At 40.5% G+C, this 27,602-nt stretch overlaps 1 protein-coding gene across 4 annotated transcripts; it reads left to right on the forward strand.

Moving 5' to 3' along the window:
* Positions 1 to 27,602, forward strand: SMARCE1 (SWI/SNF related, matrix associated, actin dependent regulator of chromatin, subfamily e, member 1). 4 transcript variants are annotated; one of them, XM_030541205.1, is made up of 12 exons: positions 1 to 304; positions 5,391 to 5,441; positions 6,597 to 6,640; positions 9,813 to 9,980; positions 12,272 to 12,352; positions 13,574 to 13,705; positions 16,879 to 17,050; positions 20,014 to 20,186; positions 21,282 to 21,383; positions 22,073 to 22,283; positions 23,083 to 23,277; positions 24,380 to 27,602. In XM_030541205.1, exons 2-12 carry the CDS (start codon positions 5,435 to 5,437, stop codon positions 24,517 to 24,519), a joined length of 1,425 nt encoding a protein of 474 aa, XP_030397065.1. In that variant the 5' UTR covers positions 1 to 304; positions 5,391 to 5,434; the 3' UTR covers positions 24,520 to 27,602. The 4 variants fall into 4 exon arrangements, with proteins under 4 accessions (XP_030397065.1, XP_030397066.1, XP_030397067.1 ...); XM_030541206.1 differs by having other exon boundaries at positions 2 to 304; positions 9,813 to 9,917; XM_030541207.1 differs by lacking the exon at positions 24,380 to 27,602 and having other exon boundaries at positions 2 to 304; positions 23,083 to 23,928.

Below are 27,602 nucleotides of genomic sequence, written 5' to 3' on the forward strand. Positions count from 1 at the left end.
TCACGTGGCATGCGTTCCGGCGTTCCCCTCTTGGCTTTCTTTACCCGCTGGGCTCTTCAGATTCGCCACAGAATGACCGTCTTTCCTCCGCCCTTATTGTAGACGATAAAAATCCCGGGTGATGTACGAAGGTGTCTGGCTCGGGATAAACCTGGGCAGGGAACAGAAGCGCGGGGGCGCTGGGACGCCGTGTGGAATGTGCTGAGGCGGAAGGGTAGGCGGCTTCCCGCGAGTCGCTGCTGCCCGGACACCCAGGAGCTCGGTGTTGGTTGGGACAAAGGGGCCGAGGCCGGTGCTGGAGCGGGTGAGGCTCTGAGGGGCGGCGGGAGGCAGGGCGGGCGTGTGAGTGGGTGGGGCCTGCAGCACGGCTCGGGCGTCGGCCCCGGGAATCCCGGAGCCTACGCGGCCTCGGGGGCAGCCTGAGGTTACGAAGGGGGATGGGGAAGGGCTGAGGGAGAGAGACGGAGACGATCCCCCCACACCCCTCCATGGGGGAGGGCGGAGCTGCCCCCCATTCCCCCCCCGACATACACCTCCATGGGGGAGGGGGGAGGTACCCCCCAGACATACACCTCCAGGGGGAGCTGCCCCCCATTTCCCCCCCCGACATACACCTCCATGGGGGAGGGGGGAGGTACCCCCCAGACATACACCTCCAGGGGGAGCTGCCCCCCATTTCCCCCCCAGACATACACCTCCATGGGGGAGGGGGGAGGTACCCCCCAGACATACACCTCCAGGGGGGAGCTGCCCCCCTTTTCCCCCCCAGACATACACCTCCAGGGGGGAGCTGTCCCCCTTTTCCCCCCCAGACATACACCTCCAGGGGGGAGGGGGGAGGTACCCCCCAGACATACACCTCCAGGGGGGAGGTACCCCCATCCCCCCACAGACATACACCTCCATGGGGGAGGGGGAGGTACCCCCCAGACATACACCTCCAGGGGGAGCTGCCCCCCATTTCCCCCCCAGACATACACCTCCATGGGGGAGGGGGGAGGTACCCCCCAGACATACACCTCCAGGGGGGAGCTGCCCCCCTTTCCCCCCCCAGACATACACCTCCAGGGGAGAAGGGGGAGGTACCCCCAGACATACACCTCCAGCGGGGAGCTCCCCCCATTTCCCCCCCCAGACATACACCTCCAGGGGGGAGCTCCCCCCATTTCCCCCCCTAGACATACACCTCCACGGGGGAGGGGGGAGGTACCCCCCAGACATACACCTCCAGGGGGGAGGTACCCCCATCCCCCCACAGAAATACTCCTCCATGGGGGGGTAATCTCTCACACAGACACACAACCCATGGGGGAGGGGGAAGGTTACCCCCCTGCACACACCCTTTCGTTGGGGAGGGGAGAGCTATCCCCTACACACATCTCCATGGGGGAGGGAGGAAAGGCAGTCCAAAACATTTCTTGCCCCATCACCATAATGCATCCCAAAAAGTGGTAGAAGAGACGGCAAGTACTAGCCTCCTCTAAGCAAGTTCTCTTGCTGTAGTTAGGCGTTTTTTGAAGTGGGTCTTATTTTCTAAGGTACCATGTTCCTGATTGGAGTAAAACTATCAAGGTCTGAACCCTGTGTTTAGAAGTGACATGCTTGTGTTTTTATCACTTGAGTGCTTAGCATCTGCTGCCTCTTAAAAAAAAAAAGGGGGGGGGAGGTGGAGTGAAATTTGCATATTAAATATATTTGTATATTTAGCACATTCCCTCCCAGTCTTCCCCAAATTGCATGAGTAATGAGATCTTTCTGTTGCTCTGGAGCAGGGTCTCCATTTAAAATTGATCTGTGTAAGCATTCTTTTCATTGGACTTTGTGTGGGAATGACGAGTATCAGAGGGTAGCCGTGTTAGTCTGGATCTGTAAAAGCAGCAAAGAATCCTGTGGCACCTTATAGACTAACAGACGTTTTGGAGCATGAGCTTTCGTGGGTGAATACCCACTTCCTCAGATGCATGTAATGGAAATATCCAGGGGCAGGTATATATATGTGTGCTAGCAAGCAAGCTAGAGATAACGAGGTCAGTTCAATCAGGGAGGATGAGGCCCTGTTCTAGCAGTTGAGGTGTGAAAACCAAGAGAGGAGAAACTGCTTCTGTAATTGGCAAGCCATTCACAGTCTTTGTTCAATCCTGAGCTGATGGTGTCAAATTTGCAGATGAACTGAAGCTCAGCAGTTTCTCTTTGAAGTCTGGTCCTGAAGTTTTTTTGCTGCAGGATGGCCACCTTAAGGTCTGCTATAGTGTGGCCAGGGAGGTTGAAGTGCTCTCCTACAGGTTTTTGTATATTGCCATTCCTAATGTCTGATTTGTGTCCATTTATCCTTTTCCGTAGAGACTGTCCAGTTTGGCCGATGTACATAGCAGAGGGGCATTGCTGGCATATGATGGCGTATATTACATTGGTGGATGTGCAGGTGAATGAACCAGTGATGGTGTGGCTGATCTGGTTAGGTCCTGTGATGGTGTCGCTGGTGTAGATATGTGGGCAGAGTTGGCATCGAGGTTTGTTGCATGGATTGGTTCCTGAGCTAGAGTTATTATGGTGTGGTGTGCAGTTACTGGTGAGAATATGTTTCAGGTTGGCAGGTTGTCTGTGGGCAAGGATTGGCCTGCCACCCAAGGCCTGTGAAAGTGTGGGATCATTGTCCAGGATGGGTTGTAGATCCTTGATGAAGTCGATGCCAACTCTGCCCACATATCTACACCAGCGACACCATCACAGGACCTAACCAGATCAGCCACACCATCACTGGTTCATTCACCTGCACATCCACCAATGTAATATACGCCATCATATGCCAGCAATGCCCCTCTGCTATGTACATCGGCCAAACTGGACAGTCTCTACGGAAAAGGATAAATGGACACAAATCAGACATTAGGAATGGCAATATACAAAAACCTGTAGGAGAGCACTTCAACCTCCCTGGCCACACTATAGCAGACCTTAAGGTGGCCATCCTGCAGCAAAAAAACTTCAGGACCAGACTTCAAAGAGAAACTACTGAGCTTCAGTTCATCTGCAAATTTGAACACCAAGGATCTACAAGGATCTACAACCCATCCTGGACAATGATCCCACACTTTCACAGGCCTTGGGTGGCAGGCCAATCCTTGCCCACAGACAACCTGCCAACCTGAAACATATTCTCACCAGTAACTGCACACCCACCATAATAACTCTAGCTCAGGAACCAATCCATGCAACAAACCTCGATGCCAACTCTGCCCACATATCTACACCAGCGACACCATCACAGGACCTAACCAGATCAGCCACACCATCACCGGTTCATTCACCTGCACATCCACCAATGTAATATACGCCATCATATGCCAGCAATGCCCCTCTGCTATGTACATCGGCCAAACTGGACAGTCTCTACGGAAAAGGATAAATGGACACAAATCAGACATTAGGAATGGCAATATACAAAAACCTGTAGGAGAGCACTTCAACCTCCCTGGCCACACTATAGCAGACCTTAAGGTGGCCATCCTGCAGCAAAAAAAACTTCAGGACCAGACTTCAAAGAGAAACTGCTGAGCTTCAGTTCATCTGCAAATTTGACACCATCAGCTCAGGATTGAACAAAGACTGTGAATGGCTTGCCAATTACAGAAGCAGTTTCTCCTCTCTTGGTTTTCACACCTCAACTGCTAGAACAAGGCCTCATCCTCCCTGATTGAACTGACCTCGTTATCTCTAGCTTGCTTGCTAGCACACATATATATACCTGCCCCTGGATATTTCCATTACATGCATCTGAGGAAGTGGGTATTCACCCACGAAAGCTCATGCTCCAAAACGTCTGTTAGTCTATAAGGTGCCACAGGATTCTGTGGGAATGACAACTTCTTTAGAAAGGGTTGTCTAGTGTTGTCAACAGTGCAGTCCATCTGTAGGCCTTGGGCATAAAAATACTCAAACATACATGGAAATTTGTGCATAAGTAGTCCATTATGTGTGGAATAATCACAAGTTCAAAATTGAAGCATGTGTATAGCAGTTTTAGTATTTGATGTGATAAACATTATTAATGTCAGATGCTGAGTGTTTACAGGACTAGGCCCAAATCTTGCTCTCTTAAGTCTTCAAAGGATTTAATTTATATGAGAGGCTAGCGGGATATTGCTGTTATTTTACAGAGCATTTTACATATGTGGGTTCACTCCTGCAACAGGTTGCACATGCCCAGCTTTCACTGACTATGACATTAGTAGCTGTAATAGGAACATTTGCTTTTTCTGTTACTCTGAGGGGCAGTTTAGCTGTGTGACAATGTATTACTATGAACTTGTTTATATTTTATGATGTTATTTAGGATACCATATGTGCACACTCCTGCATTCATATCCAGTCTTTGAAGCCAGCCATATAAGACAAGTGATTGAAATCCAATATATAGTACTGTAATTTTTATTAAAAGCGATGCACAAGTAAAATCTTTACAAGGAAGATCAGACGAACTTTGGATTTCAGTTTCAGAGCTGTTTATTTCATCCTAGTAGTTCATCCTTAAGGGTCAAACTAGTTCACAGAAAGTTTGTCAGTCACTGCAAGAAAATGTAGACCTAGTTTCTGGAAAGTTCTTTATTTTCTTTCACTGCAAAGCTGACAAATTTGTGACTTTACCTGCAATACATGGTTATAATTAGGGCTCCTTAAATTAGGTTTTAACCAATAAACAACAGCTTTAATACAAACAGGAGGAAATACTTTTTCACACAGTGCACAATTGACCTGTGGAAATGATTCCCAGGGTATGTTGTGATGGCCAGCATATAACTGGCTTAGAAAAAAATGACTAGGTAAATTCATGGAGGATAATTCCATCAATGGCTATTATCCAAGATTGTCAGAGCTGTAATGCCATGTTCGGGGCAGCTCTAAAGCTTTGATTTCCAGAAGGCAGGAAAGGAAGACAGGGTGGATCAGTCCAAATGCCATGTTCTATATAGGGCCTGCACAACTCGTAAAGTGGCGAGGGCCATATTACTCCAAAGAAAACAGCTGAGGGCCAAAACCCCTTGGCAACACACACACCCAGTGCAGCCCAGCCCTCCCGAAACACCCCCACAGCGCCGCTCAGCCCTCCCCTGCCCCCCCCCCGAAACACACATCCCACCCCAGCACTGCCCAGCCCTGTGGAAACACCCCCTCCCCCCCGCACACGCCATCCGCACCATGTAAACAAACCCTCCTTCCCCAGTGCCACCCTGCCGAAACCCCAAAATTGCTAAAAAATAACCACACACAGCCAAATGAAATTAATAAACGCTGAAAAGCAGATGCTCTGGTTATAATGCTCTTAGTTTTAATGAAAACAAAAATTGTTCTATTTAACAGTCTAACGTTGTGTTCTCTTTTTTGTCTTTCAGAATTTGAGATATAATGTTAGCAGGCTGAAAATTTATCTACCAAAATGTCAAGTAAGTTTTTTTGTTTTGTTTTTAATTTAACAAGTACGGGTCTGTTTCATTAACCTTTACTTATATGAATAATCCTATTGCTGTCACATGAGAAAAGGCTACTGGACCAGGCTCATTTTAAGAGGAATGTTATCTTATACAGTAATTGTAAGTGAACTACCCATCAGTTGGTACTAGATACTGCCACAGCTCAGAGCGAGGGCTGTGCACTGAGGAATTATTTGTGCCCAAAAGATAAAAGAAACACACAAGCATACTACCTGACAAGCTGCAGAATTGCTCTGTAGCCATTTCTCCAGTCTTAAGGCTGGAATAGTCTCTGCCATCTGGGTACGTCCTCCATAGTGGCAGAAGACCCATCCCATCATGCCTACCTCAGTGGAATGCATTGATCACCAATAGAGTTAGGCTTGGGGATTCATACTCCCTTACCATTTGTCCCCACAGTTTTCCCCTCCAATGGGCAGGACCTTCCACACCAAGGGACAATAAAAGCATAGAGAGGGAGCAAATCTTTTCCTACTTCATTTAGAAGTTGCACAAGAGTAACTGAGTGCAGAATTTAGCTCTAATTGCTTACAATTTTACATAAATTCTGCACTCAGTTACTCTTGTGCAACTTCTAAATGAAGTAGGAAAAGATTTGCTCCCTCTCTATGCTTTTATTTAATGCCGACTAGATGCTACTGAAAGCCATGAATGAAACCACTCGGGGAAGGGGTTAGCTGCACAATTGAATGTAAAATTTAGCCTACAATTGTTTCATCTTAAAACATACTGTTACATGTCACACTCTACATTTCAAATCCATTTTCTTGCCTCAGAAGAAAATCTAGTGTGCTTTAATTTCCCTGGTGGCTAGCACAGTTTTTTTCGAATTCTCTTCCTACAATTCTCCCCACCCCAGTACATCTAAATAAAAAGTTAGTAATCTGACACTAGCGTCACCTTTTTTTAAAACGCATCCCTTCTTCTTTCATCCTCTTTTTTTATTTCATCAATGTAGATTGTAAACTCTTTGGGACAGGGATCTGTCTTGTTATCATAAGTTTCTTACCAAATTATTGTTGTGTGCCTAGTACACTTTTGGATACTGTATGCATAATATATCTGAGTTGTCAGGAAGTTATGTATTTGCTTTTGTCTTTTAAACAGAAAGGCCATCCTATGCTCCACCTCCCACCCCTGCTCCCACAACCGTAAGTATAATGAATTTCTCATTAACACAAATCTAGTAGTCTGGCTTTTAAGGCAATAACTTGGTAGTCACAGCTATCAGTATTAAAATATTATGAATATAAAACTATTTGCACTGAACTGTTGAAATGACATTCGGTATTTAAATTAAATTGACCTCAGAATTTTAAAAAGGTGTGGGGAAACTGGGATAAGACTCACTCAATACTTAGGGCCAGATCCTTCAAACACTTAAATTTGTGTTTAACTTTACATTGAAGCCAATGGGACTACCTGCATGAGTAAAGTTAAATACAGGGGTGAATGTTTCTAGGCTTTGGGCCTGATATCCATGTACCCATTGTAAATATTCCAATTCGATATAACAGTAAACTAAGAGCTAAGTAGCATACTTAATTCGAAACACAGTTATGTAGAATTATGCAAACTTCCATTTATATTGGGTCAGAATAATGGAACTCTCATGATGAAAATCTTACTACTCAAATGTATTGAAATCCATGCATTTTGTAATGTGAGCATTGTGTGAATAAAGTTTCCTACATAGTGTAAGGTAAGTGTCTCTGTTTGCAAAGGAACCAATCTGTTGAGGACTTACCTGGAAAATTTTATTATATAATATCCAATCTTTCTTGACATCATGTGGCCGGGAAAGCATCTGAAAATATGTTTATACTTCTATAACAACTTGCATCCAATGACTGGAACACTCTACAAATTTAAACATCATAATGCTTTGTGTTGGGGGGAAGTATTATCTGCATTTTATAGAAGAGTAAACAGGCACAAGTGAAATGGCTTGCAAAAGAAAATGTCGACAGAGTTTTTAATTATATTAATGCACCTAGGATCTACTTTTTCCCCCAGTCCTGTAGACGGTGACTACGAAATAGGAAATATGTAATTTTTTTTATTATTAAACCAAAGGCCACATTTAAAGAGGTTGGGGAGCAGGAAATATATATTTGATGTCAAAGAAATTTGTAAATTTCCCATATAAATTTGCGGGGGGGATGACGATGACGACAGACTATTTTTGCATTAGTATGCCAGTTTGGGTAACAGTTTGAGTACAAAGTTTTATTTAATTTTTCTTTTGCTCTACAAATACCTTCCTTGGTTTTATATTAATATTCAGATTGATGTGACAGGCCCTGATCCTCAATCAGATCTGAGCATGCAGATCCCTGCATATGTGTGGAACACCATTGATTTCAGTGGGGCTCTCCATGAATACAGTATTTGTTTATTCATGTTCATTTTTAGTTGTGCTACTTTCTTTAGTCAAGTAAGCAGCACAAGTCTTTTAAAGAGTGAGCTCAGATGTGCAGTTAGCAATGTGTGTTGCCTATCTTATGTACATCATCTATCTGTACTACTCACTGTACTTCATGTACAGTACTTGAGAATCTAATCTACACTCTATGAACGCAGATGATAAAACAGACACAGATCTCTTGCCTTTTTCCTCCACTAACAAATCTTATTGTGCTTAGTACTGAAAATGGCAGTAATCCACCTTACTTGAGACCGTGTGCATGAAATAAACATTTCAGTGATGCTTCTCTTTTTGTAATATTGGATTTGTCTGTTTTGCAACCACAAAGATTTAGTGTCTGTACATTATACTGTCCAGTTATTTTGGAGGAGAGATCTAATATAATATTCTTAAACAAATTCTATTGTATTTCAAATACTGCTGATCTTGTAGTGAAGTGGCTGCTTATTGAAAAGTGAATTTACATACATTAGTTACATGTGACAAATTTGAATAAGTGACTGTTTTGTTTGTGTTTGAGGCTTAACAGTAAAACACATTAATGTTTAAAGATTGGCAAGTAAGGTGTAACTTTACTACTGTGTTTTCTGTGTCAAATTGACTGCTATGTGTCAATCTGTTCTTGCACTGAAGCGTTTATAAAGTGAATGTGCACTTCAGATTATAAGACTCTTCCCTTTGATATGTAGCCTCTGTCTTGGGTCTTATAAACACTAAACTCCATTTTAACTGTGTTTATTGCAGTAGTCTCTAATACGTACCACTGGCAAAGTATACTTTGAGACCCATGAAATCATTATTCCAGCATGTGTTGTAATTTAAGGCCACAACTCTGCTGAAGAATGTGGCTAGACACTGCATGAATGAGGTTTAAAACCATCAAGGAACAGAGTAGGGTAAGATACAAAGGTTTGAAAGGGAAGAATTATAGTGGTGGTAGCACCAGTATGGTTGAGGGTGAGACTAGCTCACTGTTAGACAGCTGGGGTTTTGGCTAACGAAAAAACTAAACAAAAACTAGGGAACATGGAGACGGGGCAAGACAGAAATTAATTGGAAGAGAGAAATACAGAGAATGAGACAGTAATGATTGAAGGTTTAACAAGTAGGATGACTCCCCAAGAAACCAAATTTAGTGACCTACAATATTAGAGACGTACACAAACTGACCCACTGAATTTAATTTCTGGAATAGATATGGACATGTTAATTAAAGTATGTAATTGTTTTAGAAGCAATTTTAAATAGTGATGTGATGAAATAACTACAAAAAATGTATCTAACATGTATATTCCAATGCAGTGGTTCTCCAGTTCTTTAATTCTGCAGATTACTTCATAAGGGAAAGATACCTCTATGGATCACCACCTCTTCCAGCCTTCTCATCAAATCCCCTGGCACGCCCTGGTGCATAGTTCCTAAAACCTTTAATTTGCAGGAAAGTCTTCATACGCCACTGTTGGTCCACAGATTGTACTTTGAGAACCACTGTCCTACCACGATCAGTATCTTCGGGGTTTTTTGATCAATAGCCTCTGCTTCCATTGGTGCATATAATGAATGATGGTATTGGTAATTTCCACATAATCATATGCACTGTATTGCTTTGTATGTTAAATTCTTTTGTTTCGTTGGATACTAGATTCTTCCTGAATTGTTTGGCCACTTATGCAAAGTTTGCAGACGTTAATAGCCATCAGCTGAAAATCCTGTTTCCTGAACAGGTTTCTATTGGAATACTTCACATGTTGAGAGGAAACCAACTGCTACACCTCATTTGCTTGTTTAAATTCTAGTTGTTTTTGCATGCCATATTGCAGATCATTTTCATTTCTGTGTTTTCCTCGTTTGAACTCATTTCTCATTCGTGTTTTTGTCTCATTTGTTTCCATCAGCAAATGCCCAGCACACCAGGGTTTGTGGGATACAATCCATACAGCCATCTGGCCTACAACAACTACAGGCTGGGAGGGAACCCGGGCACCAACAGCCGGGTCACGGTAGGAGAATCAACTATTACATCATCCGGCAAACAACAGGAATTGACCAGAAATGGCTTTAGAGTTAGGTTCTTCTGAATCTTGGCTGTTGCCACTTTTATAAAGAGAGAAAATTTAACTCTGATTTTTTTTTTTCCCCCATCTTCTCCCCTCTCCTACCTCCCCCCTTTCATTGTAAAGCCTTGTACTGGAAAATAATCTTCTGTGTAATAGATCGAGAGGGATCTATTATTCCCATCTGAGATGTGGAAAGTCTTTCTTTTTGGAATTCCATGGCTTGAAGCCTCAGTGATCACTGCATGTTTAAGGAAAGAACCTTAAGTATGAGTGTGGATTATATTTTCCTCTTGGAGGGAGGGAATTATAAATTTTATTGAGATTGTAGGCATGAAATGAAAGGCAAGATCCAAACTAGAAATTGTAACTGGTGAATACATCGCACTGTTGTGCCATGTAAGGAACCCATGTTTCTATTTTCCATCCCAGTCTTACTTTGTATGGTTAGTATCAGGTCTCCAGATTCAACAGTGACTTCTCCAACCAAGTGAGTGGTGTCGATAAAATATGAGGGAGCCTGCTCTCTGTCCTCCATGGCTGGATGAAATGTGGATGCTTTGTAGACCCTTTAAGGAATACTTGGCATAAAGTGGGAGGAAATGTACTGATATGGGGTACCTCTGAGCTTGAGTGAAGATGCAGAACACGATTCACATACAGGCAAGAAAGAAAATAAAACTTCTAAATGCACACTTTTTTCACCTAATATTTAATGTAAAAACTGTACACATACAGTATTCTTTTAAATTATTAATATAAAAATGATCATTTTTATTTTTATGTAATTTCTTTCTGAAGGTATAAAATTTATCTACACAACTCTAGCCTCTTCAGAGTATAATACAAATAAGAATTTGTCAGTTAATCCATAGATGTTGCTGTTTAATGCAGTATACCTTTTAAAACTCCCGTAAATTCAGCTTGTTTAATAAGGTGCCTAAAGAAAAGACCCCCTGCTCTGTAGTGAAGGTATGAGCTGGCGTTTGATTGAATGTAATGTCTGAACTTACATTTATGTTACTGAATACATGAATAGGTTAGATTTGTCAGAATTTTCATTGTTTCTGTATGTCATAAGCATATACAGCTTTCTCTGCCATGCATATATCAATGTGTATGGTATCTTTAAATTCCTGTTAATTTAAAAGCATTAAACAGTTTCAGTTAATGTTTTTCAAATCCATCTGTGTGTGTATATGTATACATTTGGTAATGCATACACCTCATGTACATTATAACTCTATGCAAGTATGTATGCATTGTTTCATAGAACTTCATAAATGTAGTAAAACGTAAAAATATCCAAATTAAAAATACTAAAAGCAAAAACACCGAACGTTAACCTTCTTGGCCATTTTCAAGTGTCGAACCGCAGTCCCCAATCTTGCTAATACTTATTTGAGTCTGATTAATTTTAGACATGAAAATAATCCCATGGACCTGCTCACGGGTGTTTGCAGGATTGGGGCCTTTAGAATCTACAGCTGTTACAAACTATATGATGTCAGTACACTATTCCAGGAGGAACAAACCTTGTCCTGTTATAAATGCACTATTTTTAACTGAGATGGTGTGTAGATGGAAGAGAACAGAAGAATAAGTGGATGCTGCAGCTTTCAATCAATAACACTTACTGTTTAGTGTCTTTTTTTTTTTTTTTTTTTAAGTGCAGGCAACGTGCTTGGCATTGTACAAACCTAAAGGAAGACAAGGTCTCTCAAGGAGCTCACAATCTAATTTGGACAAGAACAATGCAATTCGGACACAAATGATGCACAGGTTGAGAGATCAGTCTCATAGGGATTTTTTTAATATTTGGATTGACTCCCAAGTTCCCACTGTAAGATTTCATGGAAGAAGTGTATTTCTAAGACGGATTGAATGAAAGAATGTCTAGATAATTTCCTGCTCTTTCACACTTTCTCCTTATCCTTTTCCCAGTAGTAATTTCTTTAGTTGTCAGAGCAGGTACCATAACAGTGATTCTCATCAAAATTGAGGAAAACAAACTATTGGGACCGGTGAGCAGAAGCAAATATTTAGACTCTCTTTTTGTTTTAAGAAAACTGTCCCCTTTTGGACTTTTATTGAGTAACCTTTTTCAAATTAATACTTGGACAAATACATTTGGGGCTGGGGGAGGGGGAATTTTGCAAACTGTTATGAGGGCCAGTTATAGTACCTGTACATGTATTTAATATACAAGAGTATTTATATTCCCAGACTACTTTGTATTGAAATTGCCTAGTTTTCATCTTAAGAAATGGATTTATCTGTTTTGTTTTTGTTTTTTATAGGCTTCCTCTGGTATTACAATTCCCAAACCCCCAAAGCCACCAGACAAGCCTCTGATGCCCTACATGAGGTACAGCAGGAAGGTGGGTACACAGTGTTTTGGATCTAGGTTGAATAAGTAGCATTAAAGGTTAAGTTTATGCCAAATGTTGATTAGTTATTTTAGTTCCAACTTCTAAACTCTATTGAATTCTCACAACCTGCAGAGCTTACTTATTCATAAAGGGAATTTTAAAACGCAGTTGCTTTCCCCATCAGAATAATGGCAACAATGGTCTAACCATATGGTAGCCACCTTCTAGGAAAACAAAAATTATCCCTCAGACAAAAGGTCAGCACCTTCAATTTTCCTGTGTTACATATTTTATCTACAGGGTTGGGGAAGGGAAATTAAGATTTTTTTTTTTGTAATGGTTATGAACTACCATTGCCCCTGCTGTCAAGGATCCACATATTGTTAGCACTTCCTCTGTATAGAAAGTGCTCATTGTGGCAAGGTGCAATGCTGTAGCTAGACTTGAAGAGTAGCAATGGGAGGAATGTGTGTTCACCTACCTAACTTGTAGCACTACTTCATTTATTCTGTGAACTGTTTGAGAGGCAATAGGAAATTAAGTATTGTGAAGAGTCTGGAATCTGATTCTGCATGGGAAGGGTGTATGATCCAGTTTCAAGGAGTGGGTGAGCCAGAAGGAAATATACATGCCTTCCTGTTTCTGGTAAAGTGTCTTTACCAGCAGCCTGAATTAAGCCAACAGCCCTCCCATCCCTCATATCAAGTCAAATGGTATTTCTAATCACACATGGCAAGTAATAACACAGCTTTCTTTTTTATATAAAGTTTGAAACTGTTTTTTGATGGAATCGGAGCCTGTTGGAATTGAAATTGATCAATGTGACTGAAAACTTGTTGAATACACGAAGGTCCAAGTTCTGATCTTAAAAGTTCAATGCACATTGTCATGTATCTGAACATAAATGCTGCTTGACGTGTTTGCATGGTAATACGTTGAATTTTTTCCCAGAGATACAGTGATGTGCATTTTAGACTAGAATTCACAGGTTTCAGGGCAAGATTCACAACTGAAGCTGGTGTCAATAAATCAGGCTGTTGCCAGTTTCAGTAGATGACTGTACTACTGTCTTCCTGCCCAAAAAAGTAATCACTGGAAGTAGCCAGACTTTCTTAATATAGCTTTGTTTTATAGTGTTCTTTTCTGAAAGAATACTAAGATGATACCATAAAACATTTAATTTGGAAGTGTTTACATATCAGTAGTAAAGCTCCAGCTGTTTCTGTTAAGGTCTGGGATCAAGTGAAGGCATCCAACCCTGACTTGAAGTTATGGGAAATTGGCAAGATCATTGGAGGGATGTGGCGAGATCTCACTGATGAGGAGAAACAAGAGTACTTGAATGAATATGAAGCAGAAAAGGTAAAAGGATGAAATCTTTTGTTGTTAATGCTGATTCTCTCACCTTATGCCCCTGGCACCACTGTCATAGAAGAGTTAAGCTTATTCCCCAGTGCAGCAAGAGAGTTAAGCATGTGCCCAACTTTAAGCACATGAGTAGTCTCATTGAAGTTAATAGAGGGTTCTCATGCTCAAAGTTAAGCATATGCTTAAGTGCCTTGCTGAATTAGGGCCTTGTAACATTTCATAGTACATATAAATAGAAAATAACTTCTTAGGTCAGCTAGTCCTTTCTAGGATTGTTCCCCACAATATGTCCTCCATCCTGTAGTGTTGGATGTTTTTATTCTAGAAACTACTCTGAGAATCAAATTTCATCTTTCCTATATGGTGGCTTGTGTGTGTCGTTTACTAAGTCCTGTGTATACTGATAAGCCTCTTGATCATCATCGTGTGTCAACAGGGACTTCAGTTTTTAGACCCTACTCAAAATGAAATGTTTATATTTAATAGGAATTTTAACTGAGTGTACTTGATTTTTTCCGCACCAAAATCATCTTTCAAAACTGATTCTCTGTAGCTTCAGCTGGTCAGTTATGAATATGTGTGTAAGAATTAATTTCGATGGTACAGCCTTGCAAAATTTTACTCTGCTAGAATGTTTTTTTGGTTGTTTTTGAAGAGCAAGTAAAATATCACTCGTTTTTCATTATTGATCATCATGGCAAAGAGCAATAATTTTCTGTCCATGTTGATAGTTTTAAAGAGTTCTGCAAGGCTGCTTCAGTAATAGATATCCAAAGCTATGTAGGACAATTACAAGCTGGTTGTTTGACATCTCTTGTGTTGTGTTAAAATTGCAGCATCTGAGGTCATAGGTAACCTGGTCAAATAAATACTTAGAACTGTTTTCATCCAAAATACCACTTACTATTTTTAACAAAGAGAAAAATTATTTTAAATTAGGGTTTTGCCATTTGAAGCAAAATCAAGGATTCCTACTTTTTAACTCAATAAAAAGACTAATTTCGTAAAAGTTAAAGGCACCTTCGCGTCCATACAGCAGTATCATACAGTGTAACTGACCTTTAATACAGAGCATCTCAAATCAAGTGAAAGACTGTACTCAAAAAAGTAGTTATCAATGATTTGCTGTCAGACTGGGAGGGTGTATCTATAGCGGGTCAGTCCTGGGTCCGGAACTATTCAGTATTTTCATTAATGACTTGAATAATGGAGTAGAGTGGAAAGTATACTTAAGTATTTTCAGATGTCACCCAGCTGGGAAGGGTTGCAAGTTCCTGTCCTGGGAGGACAGGAAAAGAATTCAAAACAACTTTGACAAATTGGAGAACTGAATTCGACCAAGATAAGTGCAAAGTACTACACATAGGAAAGAAAAATCAAATGCACAACTACAAAATGGGAATAAATAGCTAGGCGGTAGTACTGCAGAATATTATGTAGGGATTATAGTGGTTCACAAATTGCATACGAGTCAACAATGTGATGCAATTGCAAAAAAGGATATCATTCTGGGGTGTATGGAGAGGAGTGTTGTATGTAAAACCTGGGAGGCGATTGTCCCACACTACTTGGGACTGGTGTGGCCTCAGCTGGAGTACTGTGTTGAATTCTAGACACCGCTCTTTAGGAAAGATGTGCACAAATAGGAGAGAGTCCAAAGAAGAGCAACAAAAGGAAAACCTGATCTGAGAAGTTAAATGGGCTGGACATGTTTAGTCTTGAGAACAGATGACTGGGGAGGGGAGAGGCTTATAAGTTTTCAAATATATTAAGGGTAGTTAGAGGACTGTGATCAGTTGTTCTCCCATGTCCACTGAATGTAGGACAAGTAGTAATGGGCTTAATCTGCAGCAAGAGAGTCTTAGAAAGTTTTTTTCTTGATATCTAGCCAAACTGTAAGCTCTGGAATAAGTTTGCAAGGAAAATTGTGGAATCCCCATCGTTGGAGATTAAGAACAAACACCTGTCAGGGGTAACCTAGATTTACTTGATCCTGCCTCAGTGCAGGGGGCTGGACTTAATGACTTCCCTTCCAGCCCTACATTTCTGTGGTTCTGTGAAAATGTTTATTTTGAGTTTTTAAAGCAAGGTGTAAAAGTGGGATTTAAGGAAGTGGTTGAAATGGTCAGTAGATCAATGCAGGCAGGTAGAGTGATACAATTCTGCTACCTGAAGTGAGAAAATAGACTGGCTGGGTCACCCCTAGCCACTTGTAGGGAGGGACTGAAGAACACAATAAAAGAATGGAAAGTGGAAATTTCAATACATGATGAATTCAATACATGATGATGGAATTGACAAAAATAAAAAATGGTTCTGGCCTGTCCTGGAGGAGATGATAGGCAGACTCTGAGATATGAGGTGTTGGGGTGAGGGAGGAGAGGACATCAGGATCAAGGTTAACTCTCAGGATTTCTGGATGTGTAAAGTAGTCGGAAGTGATAGAATTGGAAACCTGGAATGACTCTACAGTAGTTATAGACAAAATAAAGAATTGCTTGCAAGATTTAATCTTTAATCATTGCAGTGAGGATAGCATTAGACTTCCCAGAATTAAATTGTTCTTGACTCTTGTGTGTTGGTGTCCCACCACCACTCAAATTAGCAGTGCACCCTAAATCAAGAGCAGTATGAAAGAGGTTTGTGTAATTCTTTCCTCTACAGAGAATTCTTTCTCAGGAATTTGGCTGGTGGTTCTTGCCCACATACTGAGAGTCTAAGTGATCACTGTATTTGGGAATGAATTTTCCTCTAGGTCAGATTGTCAGAGACTCTGGGACTTTTTGCCTTCCTCTGCAGCATGGGGCATGGGTTGCTTGCTGATTTAAATTAGATTAAATGATGCATTCTCTCTAATTTGAAGTCTTTGAATCAAGATCTGGGGACTTCAGTACCTCAGCCAGAGGCTATGAGTCTATTGCAGGAGTGTACGGGGGAGGTTCCGTGTCCTGTGATGTGCAGGAGAACAACTAGATGATTACAATGGTCCCTTTTGGCCTTAGTCTCTGAGTGTGTGTACCTAAAAGAGAAGTGCGGAGAAAGGGAGGCAAATTGTCTATGCCAAATTGTCCTTTTGGATATTTGGCCGATGTCAATAAGCAGAACAGGGCTGCCAGGGTACAATAGATAGTTTTTATTTCAATAAAACAGTATCCGTCAAATTTCAGATAGAGTACAATGAATCCATGAAGGCCTACCATAACTCACCAGCTTACCTTGCCTACATCAACGCAAAGAGTCGGGCTGAGGCTGCGTTAGAAGAAGAAAGCCGACAAAGGCAATCACGCATGGAGAAAGGTGAACCCTATATGAGCATCCAGCCAGCAGAAGACCCAGATGGTAAGCAGAAAGGAGATTGGTATACACTTTTGGTGAGGTATATTTTTATCTTAGAATCTACAGTAAGTTTCAGACAGCTGTTTTATGTATTCCCTTGGTATTGAAAACAATTAATATTTCACTGACTTACTCCTGGACTATAATGGGAAACACTTGCACACCATATAACAAAGAAAACGTGAAATGTATAACTTTAGTGCTAACTTTCAGAATCATCTTACCTCAAACTACATGTTAAGGTGACACAACTGTTCTTCTTACGCTTAAGACTGAATTGACCACCAGCAGCCAGGCCACTCTTAAAAAGTTCTTGTAAACCTCTAATGGTGCTAAAAATATTTTCAGAATATCTGTTTCAGACTTGACGAGTTGATGGTGGTTGGTGGTTTAGGCTACAACTGTGCTAAAAATTTCCATTCTAAATTTCACAGCAGAGATTAACAAATGTAGTGTTCACTACAGTACCATACACAAGAATGGGAGCAAGCTAATGCTGCAGCTCCTGTCCCATTCTGATCATTGTAACCTTGTGCACGGGGTTGCAGTGCCACTCGGGCTTTGTCCCATTTACCCCTCTGTAAATGGAAATGGAGGAGCTGATGGGTCAAATTTGATTGGCTTTGCAACCTAGCATATGAGGTCACAGAACAGGTGGCAACACTTGATTTGCGGGCCTAATCATATGTATTTCTACAGCAATCTCTAAGATTTCACTGACTTTATTCAAATGCACGTTTTCTGTGATCTCAGTGACAAGATCCATAGACCTATTTGTAGTCATGCAGTACTTTGTACTTCATAGGGGTCCTTCAGTCCTGCTTGGATGGAATGTTGTACTCTAATAATAAGTGCAGCAGGTAGTTCTGGCAGACTCTACTTAATTGTTGTCTTTTGACTTCTTCCTTATGGTGATTGAACACACCTCAGCAGCTGAATTTAAAAAGGCTTCTGTCAGTTATAAGATAACTTGTCAACACAAAGTGCAACTTAATGAAGAAATTGTCAAAACATTTTCTTTAATTGAAAGGAAATACCACATTGGCATCCATATCACACCCACTGAGAAAAGTCAGGCAAAGATATTGTCAATTTCAGTTTTTAAAATATTAAAAGGCTGACTGAATTATCTGTTGAAACCTGAGGATGAAAAATGCAGACAGACAATTACACCTCCTCCTCTCCCCTCTCACCCCCCAAGCAAGCACAGCATGAAATAATTCCCATGGTAAATAGCACTTTCCGCTGTGTGCAGTATAAACTGTGTAAAGCACATGAATGTGCCTGGGATTTGTTACTACTATTTTCAACTTTATTTTTATTTTCAAGTTAATCTAATACTTTATACATTCCAAATGTGAAACTGGTTTTTTTTCTTCTTCCAGAAAAGCAATATTCAGTCTGACAAGTTTCAATCAAATCAGCCTTCTCAGTAATACTTTCTGGCACAACAGAATTTTATTTTCGTTTTTCCCCTCCAGTTTTGTAAAGAGTGGAGCAACAATCTCAACGTGTATCCCATAACTGGGAAAGTTATGTAAATAAAAACAGAACTTAGACATTTAAAGGAGATGGGGAAAGGTTTTTCAGTGATGACAATAATAGTCCTCCTATGCTTTCATTTTCTATCCTCATCCTTTAAAATTTAGGAACCTTTTCGAAATTACAGTGATGGGACTATTGAAAACATTAAGGGCATGTCATCATGTGGCAAGCTGGAGTGGGAATGTAGCTCAACTAGCTTGCTGCAGTCTAACTGTTCTTGATGATCCTGCTGTGGCAGGGTCATTTTGAAGCAGGAATAGATCAAAGTGCATTAATGAATTGATAATGCGCATCAGCTGTTTCCAAACGGAAAGCAGACTGTGGCAGGCTGGTGCAGGGTAGATTGACCCAGTTGTTTGGCCTGAACTGAACAGTCCTGTAGAGAAGTCCTAAAATAAGAGAGAACCATCTTAATAAATCTTGGAGATTATTTTTTTTTTCTGGTTGTTCTGCTTTTTAAAGTGAATAGTACATTCAGTAATATTTGGTTAATATAACAGTTTCACAAATAGTTAAATATAATCCTCAGAATAATATCTGCCTAAACTCCTATTTTGCCACAGAGCTAAAGCTCCTTTTTAATTAAGGAAAAAATTTCTTTGGTCTATCAAATATCTTTTAGGGTAGTTCATCTTCTACAAACGTATCAAAGAAAGGCAGTTGGTCATAGGCTTGAGACCAAACCTTTCTCTGGTATTTTCTGCTCCTCCCTCAAGAAGCTTGTAGGAGACTAGCACATGACATTTGTTAACCTCTAATTTTCTTCTACTGCATGTTTATCTCAATTTTTTTCCCACCAAGTGATTTTTGCTAATTAATTGCTTGTCTTCTGTGAACAAACTTAGAGTAGGTTTTGTTAGTGTGGCTTTTTTACATTAGGACGTGAGTAGCTGAGCATCTGCCATTTCTGTTTACTTCAGTTGGTGCTGCAGGTGCTCAGCACTTCTGAAAACTAGTCCCTTTAAGTTTGAGGCACAAAATTTACTTTCGTTGAACTCTCGTCTGTGTTTTAATGAGGAATTCATTGTAGTGAGCACCATAAATTGTGAAGTTTCATTATCAGAGTTTGAGTAATCAGTGTGTTTTTCTCTCTTGTTCTTGACACATGAAAAGTAATGTGTTGGCATAGGCACTGATTGCTGTTTAAAGAGAATAGATCAGTTTGTAGCTGTGTGTGAGATCTGGCTAAAATCATAGCTCCCATGCTCTGCTGTTTCACAGCACATAAAATACTGCGTTTCAAAATTGAGTTTGATTATTTTACTGCTCTGTAATTCTGGAATCTTTGTACATAAACTTATTCATGGTGTCATGGCAGCGGTTTTGTTCCTGGCTGAATTGAAGACTGCAGTGTGTTTTAAGGATACATTTTAATGAGACTTGCCACTTGACTTGTCTAACTTGTTAAATTTTTGTTTCAGATTATGATGATGGATTTTCTATGAAGCACACAGCTACAGCCCGCTTCCAGAGGAACCACCGTCTGATTAGTGAGATACTGAGTGAAAGTGTGGTACCAGATGTCCGTTCCGTTGTCACTACAGCTAGAATGCAAGTTCTCAAACGTCAAGTTCAGTCTTTAATGGTTCATCAGGTAGATATTTCAGAGTGGTAGCCGTGTTAGTCTGTATCAGCAAAAAGAAAGAGGAGTACCTTAGAGACTAACAAATGTATTTGGGCATAAGCTTTTGTGGGTTAAAATCCACTTCATCGGATGCATGCAATGGAAAATACACTGCATGCATCTGATGAAGTGATTTTAGCCCACAAAAGTTTATGCCCAGATAAATTTGTTAGTCTCTAAGGTGCCACAAGTACTTCTCATCCGGTAAATATTAATTACCTAAAACTTATTAAATATAATGGTTCTGGGCTGTACTCCAAGTTTAAAATAATTTGGATCATCTACATGAATGTACTTGTTGCAGTGTCAGAGTACTCTTCATGCCCCAGATAACTAACCTCTCCCTGGCTTTTTGGGAGGAGCAAGGGATAAGTCCAAACTTCTGTGATTGCCATGCATCATGCAATATTGTGACATTGTATCTACTAAAGGATACAATGCAGTGATTAAGAGGTGTAGATTAACCTCTTAATTATACATCATGTCACAGTCCTCTGCACTTATATAACCCTTCAACATGTAAAGAAAAGCTTTTGATTTAAAGGTATTGGTGCAGTTATGATTTTCACGTGTATGTATATACATAGCACTTGGGCAGGTTAGGCAGAGACAAGAAAGAGTGAAGATTTCTTTTTAAATTGTAAAAGAAAGTGGAAAATGGGTTGCATCCGATTTCCTTCTCCTATTTTAATCCCCATTTGTATTGTACTAGTAATGCGCTAGGCACAGTCGGTGTACAGAAAGACACAGATTGCATGTCTGAAGATTGCAAGCTCTTCAGGTCAAGCACCTATCATCTTCTGTGTTTGTAAAGGGCCTTGAACTCCTTAGGGCACAATAGAATTCATCCCGTTTCTTTATGGTTTCTTATTACTACGACTTGGGGATGGGGGGTTCCCTCATTTGAGCTATTGAGCATCGAATCAGGAAAGTCAGATTTCACCATAAGGGTGAGATGGATATAAAAAAAGTTGATCTACGTTGTCTGTATGCATCAAAGCATTTTATTCAGCATTTGGTATATTTGAGTATTAAGTTTCATGACTCAGTTACTTTCACTTTTAGCGAAAACTGGAAGCTGAGCTCCTGCAAATAGAAGAGCGCCACCAGGAAAAGAAGAGGAAGTTCTTGGAAAGCACAGAATCCTTTAACAATGAACTGAAGAGGGTACAGCTTTAAAATGTTCTCTCTCCTTCTAGGACACTATTTGTTGCACATTATTTAGCAAGAGTCCTCTGCCCAGCTTCTGTCTCGCTCTTCTGAATATAGAGGGTTCATGTTCTAGAATATTTTCTGTGCCCCAGAGCTATAGAATGCAGCGAGTCTTGGGCAGAGGGCTTCCATGTCCCTCATTAATTCCAGGCTTCTGCAATGGCCCAGTGGGGTTATTAGCAGCCAACATAATTAAAAGCAGCTTTCAGACAGCTTTCAGACTGATCTAATTGAAGCCAAGGAGACCAGCACTGTGCTCCCAAGGTCAAGAGATGACAAAGATGGTTTAAAGCCACCCTTGTGTGCACGCTTCTCAAATGCACTGTGTATTCCTTGAATAGAGCTGAGAATCAAGGCCTACATTGTTTTTCCATTTTTTGCTGCATAGTCTTATCCCAGATCTCTGTGAGAGAACTGATCTTCTATAGCTGCTGGAGCTCTCCATTTTACATTCTTAAATTTAGCAAACCAAGGTGCAAACATTGTCCCATGCAGAACTACTAAACTCGGAATGAGGATTTCCTCTGTTATGTTCCAAAATGCATTTTTAATGCACAAGATACCTGCTTTGCCTGACACCAAAATGCTAAACTAAGAGACAAAGTACTGCATTAATAAAAGGACTTTTCTCTTCTGATTGCTAGTTATGCAGTTTGAAGGTGGAGGTGGACATGGAAAAAATAGCAGCTGAAATTGCTCAGGCTGAGGAACAGGCCCGCAAGAGGCAGGAGGAAAGGGAAAAAGAAGCAGCTGAGCATGCTGAATGCAGTCAGACAAATGCAGCATCTGAGGAAGAGCAAGCAGTTAACAAGACAGAGGAGAAGAAGGAAGAAGAGAGCGCTCCCATGGAGACAGGTAACTGCATGTGGAGCCTGGCTTCAGAATTCTTACATCAATAGAACAAGCAGGAAAGGCCATAACTAACATTTAGGGTTTTTTCACCTTTAAATAACCTCAGTTTTGAAAAGGGAAAAAAGAATAGCAGCAAAAACAGTATATTGTGCAGGATGTGTGGTGCACCCAGCAGAAAAGGTTTGATTTCCAAACCTTCCCTAAATCTCACCTTATCTTTTAGTCATTCATGTAGATTGAAACAAAACAGGATGTTTTCACTGCACCAGTGAAGGAGGAGAGGGAGCTCTGCCTCTGGGTTTAGCAGACGTGGGAAAGCTGCACTTCCCTGGCTGTACCTGACTGCTTTAACCTTTGCTTACCTCCCCCACTGTCAAATTTCCTTGCCAAACCAAAAGTGGTGGCACTAGTGGAAGAATCAGATATTGTAAGCATGACTGCATCATTTTGAACCACAGCTTATTGTCGTAACAGTTGGGGTAGGTGAGTGTGGTAGAGAAGTTGGAGTTCTGGTGCTCAATTTTCTTTTTTTCTTTGTGGCTAGTGTTCTTCTTAGGATTAGAGGCTGCAGGTTACTTCTAAGTAGTAGTATGGATGGTACCTTGTACATTCATGCATGTTTTATGAGATTTTTCCAGAGCAGTAACTACTAAAATTTCTAAACAAGGTAAATTATTGATATCAAATAGTATCAAAGATATTGCTGACATTTCTTTCTCCCCTGTAGCTTTCTAGCTCCTAAAATGTATTTGCATTGCCAACTGTAGTGGTGTAAATGACACTGAGAAATGTCTTCTTCCAGAGGAGGCTCACCCAGAAGAAACTACAGAGAACCAGCAGAACGGTGAAGAAGGAACGTCCACACCAGAAGATAAGGAGAGTGGCCAGGAAGGGGTTGACAGTACTGCAGAGGAAGGGACTAGTGATAGTAACACTGGTTCAGAGAGCAATAGCGCAACAGTTGAGGAGCCTCCAGCAGACCCTGCCCCTGACGATAGTGAGAAGAAAGAATAAATATTGGTTTATTCCATGTCTCTTCTTAAAGTATTGTTTTGAGTTTAAAATGTGCTGTGTGCTTTTTTTTTCTTTATTTGAATCTTCCTTGTCCATATGATTTGTTACCAAAGGATAGGGGGCATTAACTACTTGATTAACATAATGTATCAATACCAGCATGGCCAACCTAAAGGGGCCTTTGGGGGAGTGAAGAATGTCTTAATAGTAACCTACAAAGGAAAAGACGATATTTGTGTCTTTAACCATTGCTCTGATATATATATAAAGATAGTATCCTTCCTGGGCTGGGTTTTCTCTCTCCCCCGCACCCGCCCTTCAAGTTAATGATTTTTTCCTTAAGAAATATCAGGTACCTACTCTGTCCTAACTTGGAATTCCTTCAATGACTGCTGTGGTATCCCCTCCCATTCAGCTGAAGATTGGGTCAAGTACAGCTTGGGTTTGACCTTTTGTGAGGGTCACCAAACCATTCCAGTTCTCTGCCATAGCCTCGGGTGTTTTCCTCCAAATCCATCATCTTCGTTATCATAAGGGAGTACTAAATATGTATCTCAATCCTGGATGCTAATGAAGTTGCATTGAATTGGCTGTTGGGGAAACTTGTTTGCAGAATTTGTACTCACTGCTATACAATAAACACTGGTTGGGATTAAAATTTTTAGATGCTTTAGTGCAGTTTGCATTGGTGCCAACCAAGAAACTCCACTGGTTCCAGGCCATAATAGCAAGATCAGACCTCTTATTGCATAAGCCCCTCCACGGTTTGTTTTGGTTTTGCTTTGTTTCTCTCTATCTAACTAACTTAAATTCCTCTGGCTAAAATAATGGCTTTGTCTTTCATGTAATTGTCATGTTACCCTTATGCCCGGAAAAGAGTATGAAGTGTTAGAAGGGATAAACGTACAGCGTCATGGCACGTATTGCCGCTTTGCTTTGCTTTTATAGCCGCCTCCAGTAAGTGCCAAATCCTTCAGCCTTTGCTCACTGAAAACTTGCCTTTAAATCTATGAAGAACTGTCTCAATAAGGGCTGCAGGACTTGGTCCTAATTCTTCTGTGTGGTCTCTGCTCTCTTTTGTACAGTAACTGTTTCACAAGAGAGAAGAGGCAGGTGGTTCTTGCATGCTCTGAAGTGTCGTGCACATTTCCAAATGATCAGAAGCTCGATCTGCTCCCAGTGCTATTACTGTGGTTATGGTATGCCTCAGGGCTGTTTTATGTAATGTGGGATTCGTATTTGCATCAGTCTTTGTTTATCTATGCTCTTTGATCCCTTTGTTCAGTACAAACGATTTTATCCAAAGGTGTGGCAAAATATAAAGCAAGGGAATATTTACACATCATATTTCTTGCCCTCCCATGCTGACTCTGCTGTAAACACAGAACAAACAGTAACAAATAGACACCTCCCTTGACATGAGCTTTCAAAATCTCTAGCAGTTTCAAAAACTGAAAATTCTATTGTCCCCTACCCCAAAAAACCACCCCTTCCAAATAAAATGCTCCTTAACTTTTGATAAAATTAAGGCAGACACTGGACATTTCATGACTTTTTCCAGCTAAAGAGAGCACATGATGCATTTGCTTTATGTAAACTCTAGTATGTTTTTACTGAATAGTAGTATTTCTGATAGTGTGTTCTCTTTAAAAACAAAATAAAACCCTTTTGGCCTTTTTTAAAATGTTCTAAACATAATAAAATGGAACGTGTTTTTTTAAAAAATCTGCATCGGTCTGTGTTATCTGTCTATTAAGACATTTGACTGTGTTTGATACAAAGAGCTCTCTGCCCCCCAGCACTTCTCCCTTTTAAATCAGAGATTAACTAAAATTTCAAGTCCACTATACAAAAGCCTCATTTCTGTAGTATATTAAATACAAAAAGTTATTCTACAATAATACTTGTTTTTGGGTTGGTTTGGGGTTTTTGTTTTTGTGTTTGCTCTTATCCTGAGAGCTTACATGCCAGATATCTCTGAAAATAATTCTGATCGTGTCTTTCAGTTTAAACCACTGAACACAAAAGATTTGAAATGGAAATGCCATAAGGAGCGGCTGACTTGTGATCTCTTTGCATATAAACATTTAACTCCCCTTGACTGATTTGAAATAATTTAAATGTTGTTAGAACAAAGTGAAATCTCCACAACATATTTTGGATTGGACTAAAAGCAATAATTGATTTGCAAGAGATGAACCAACTGTGTTATCTGAGTATTTTAACATCTGACCCTAAATTCTGCCATGAATCACTGCTGTGCAGCCCCACTGACAGCAGAGGATTTCACAAACATTAAGGAAGGCTGGACTTGGCCTTTGGGTTCCCACAGGCAAATTGTCACTAACTTGTATATTGCAATACTTCCTTTTAAATTGTGCATTTGTGGTGTGTACATGCAAAATGCATTATGGGCATATCATTTCCTCTTGCAATACAAACTGGTTAAGATTCATGTACACACTGTCCAAGATGGGAACTGAATATGTGAGATGCTATTTCTTAACCTCTTGACAGTTGGTGCTGAGTAGAGGCTTTTGCTGGACTGCCTTCAGTAATTTTTAGAACGTGTGGGTTCTTGTGTGAAACAAGACTTGGCATCTAGAGTATTGCTTTAAGTCCTTATTGTGAAAATTATACCAACATCCTACACACACACACACACTCTCGCTCACAAGTTCACCTAGCCTCAGCATGCATGTGTTTTGTCTTGTTTTACCCTTGGGGCAAATCTTGGAATAATAAGCAAATGTTTTGAAAATGTGGTGTTGTGGCAGAGAAGAATACACTTGTTATATAACCATGCCAGTGACAACTGAATATTGCTAGCACACCAGGAATGATTATTAACCAGTCACTACAGATAATTTAACTTTAGACGTTTATTAAAATGTACATACCTATCTTTTTAACTAGTACTGCAGATTAAATAGCATAAAATGCAATTGGAAGTAAGGAAGAATGGTAGTTAATGGATCTTTTGTAGCTTTGCAGAGATAAAATGGCTCATTTAATTCTCTAAAAGGAAAATCGATAGGTCTGATTTTGGCACGTGTCCTAGGAGAAAAGTGCTTATTGATGGTCGTGGGGGTGGGGGCAGGGAATTCCAAAACGTGAGTGAGGAAGTGTTGATGGAAATTTTGACTGCACCTTAGTCTTGTGGAAAGTTTGCTGGGTTGGTTTTTTTTTGGTTGTTTTTTTTAAGGTCTCTGTATACTTTTTAAAACAAGCCACGTGAAACAAAGACCCAAACCTAAAAGCTGTTCTAAACGCTGTCTGTAAAAGTCTGGCTCCCCGCAGGTGAGAGGAGTGTTCCAACTTTATGCTTAAACAGTTGTATCTGTGTTTGGTTAAATTACATTTCAGGAGCTTCCCACCTGTAGCTTTACAAATTTGCTCCTGGAAACACAGCTACTAAGATTCTTGAGAGGATGAATTTTTCTAGAAATTACATGTTTGATTGTAACTGCTCCAGAAAGGTAGGCATATATGTATGGTTTTAAAAGTCCCTCTAACAATTTGGCCTGTCATTTCTAAAGAAGTGTACCACCCTAGAAAAAAAATTATATGATTCAGATACAAAACAAGCTTGATAATCAGGTGCTCCTGCTAAATTCAGCTACATATTTTCTTGCTGTCTTGGGAGGAAGGGAGACCTTTAATAAGCAGTATCAGATTAATTATATAATTGTCACTACAAAAGACTTTTTAAAATTGCCTTCCAGACCAAAGGCAAAACTTGTCACAAAGAAATCTAAACTTGTCTTAACTACCCCCTCCAAAAGCATTTAGTTCCTATATTCAAATTGTTACACAAATACTTTATTTGGATCATAGAAGCCTTGATCCACAAAGGGACTTGGGTATGGCAGTGATGAGCATCATGGCATCTATAAACTCACAGGAACACCATTGCAATCCACTAAGCCTGAATCAGGCACTTAGGCTCCCTATACAATGAATGAGGGGAGAGAGGTGCCTTTCAATGCAATAAGTAGGGAGCTACTGATGGGAGGGGATTGTGCTAAATCCCATCCCTCTGTCAGAGGCAGGTGTCTATCTCTGTTTAGTGATCCCCAAATGGGTTATATGCCTGGCTCGGTCCACACAAAGGAGCTTGTAACTTTTAGCCCAGTGGTTAGAGCATTCACCTAGGATGTTTGAGCCCTAGGTTAGTTCCACCTCTGCCAGAGGGGAGAATGGATTGGAACAGGGATCGCTTACATCTCCGAAGAGTGCCCTAACCACTGAACCATCAGATAGTCTATGTAGACCAGGGATGGGCAAACTTTTGGCCCGAGGGTCACA

This window comes from Gopherus evgoodei, chromosome 23 (genome assembly GCF_007399415.2).
Source record: "Gopherus evgoodei ecotype Sinaloan lineage chromosome 23, rGopEvg1_v1.p, whole genome shotgun sequence".
Taxonomy (NCBI): Eukaryota; Metazoa; Chordata; order Testudines; family Testudinidae; genus Gopherus; species Gopherus evgoodei.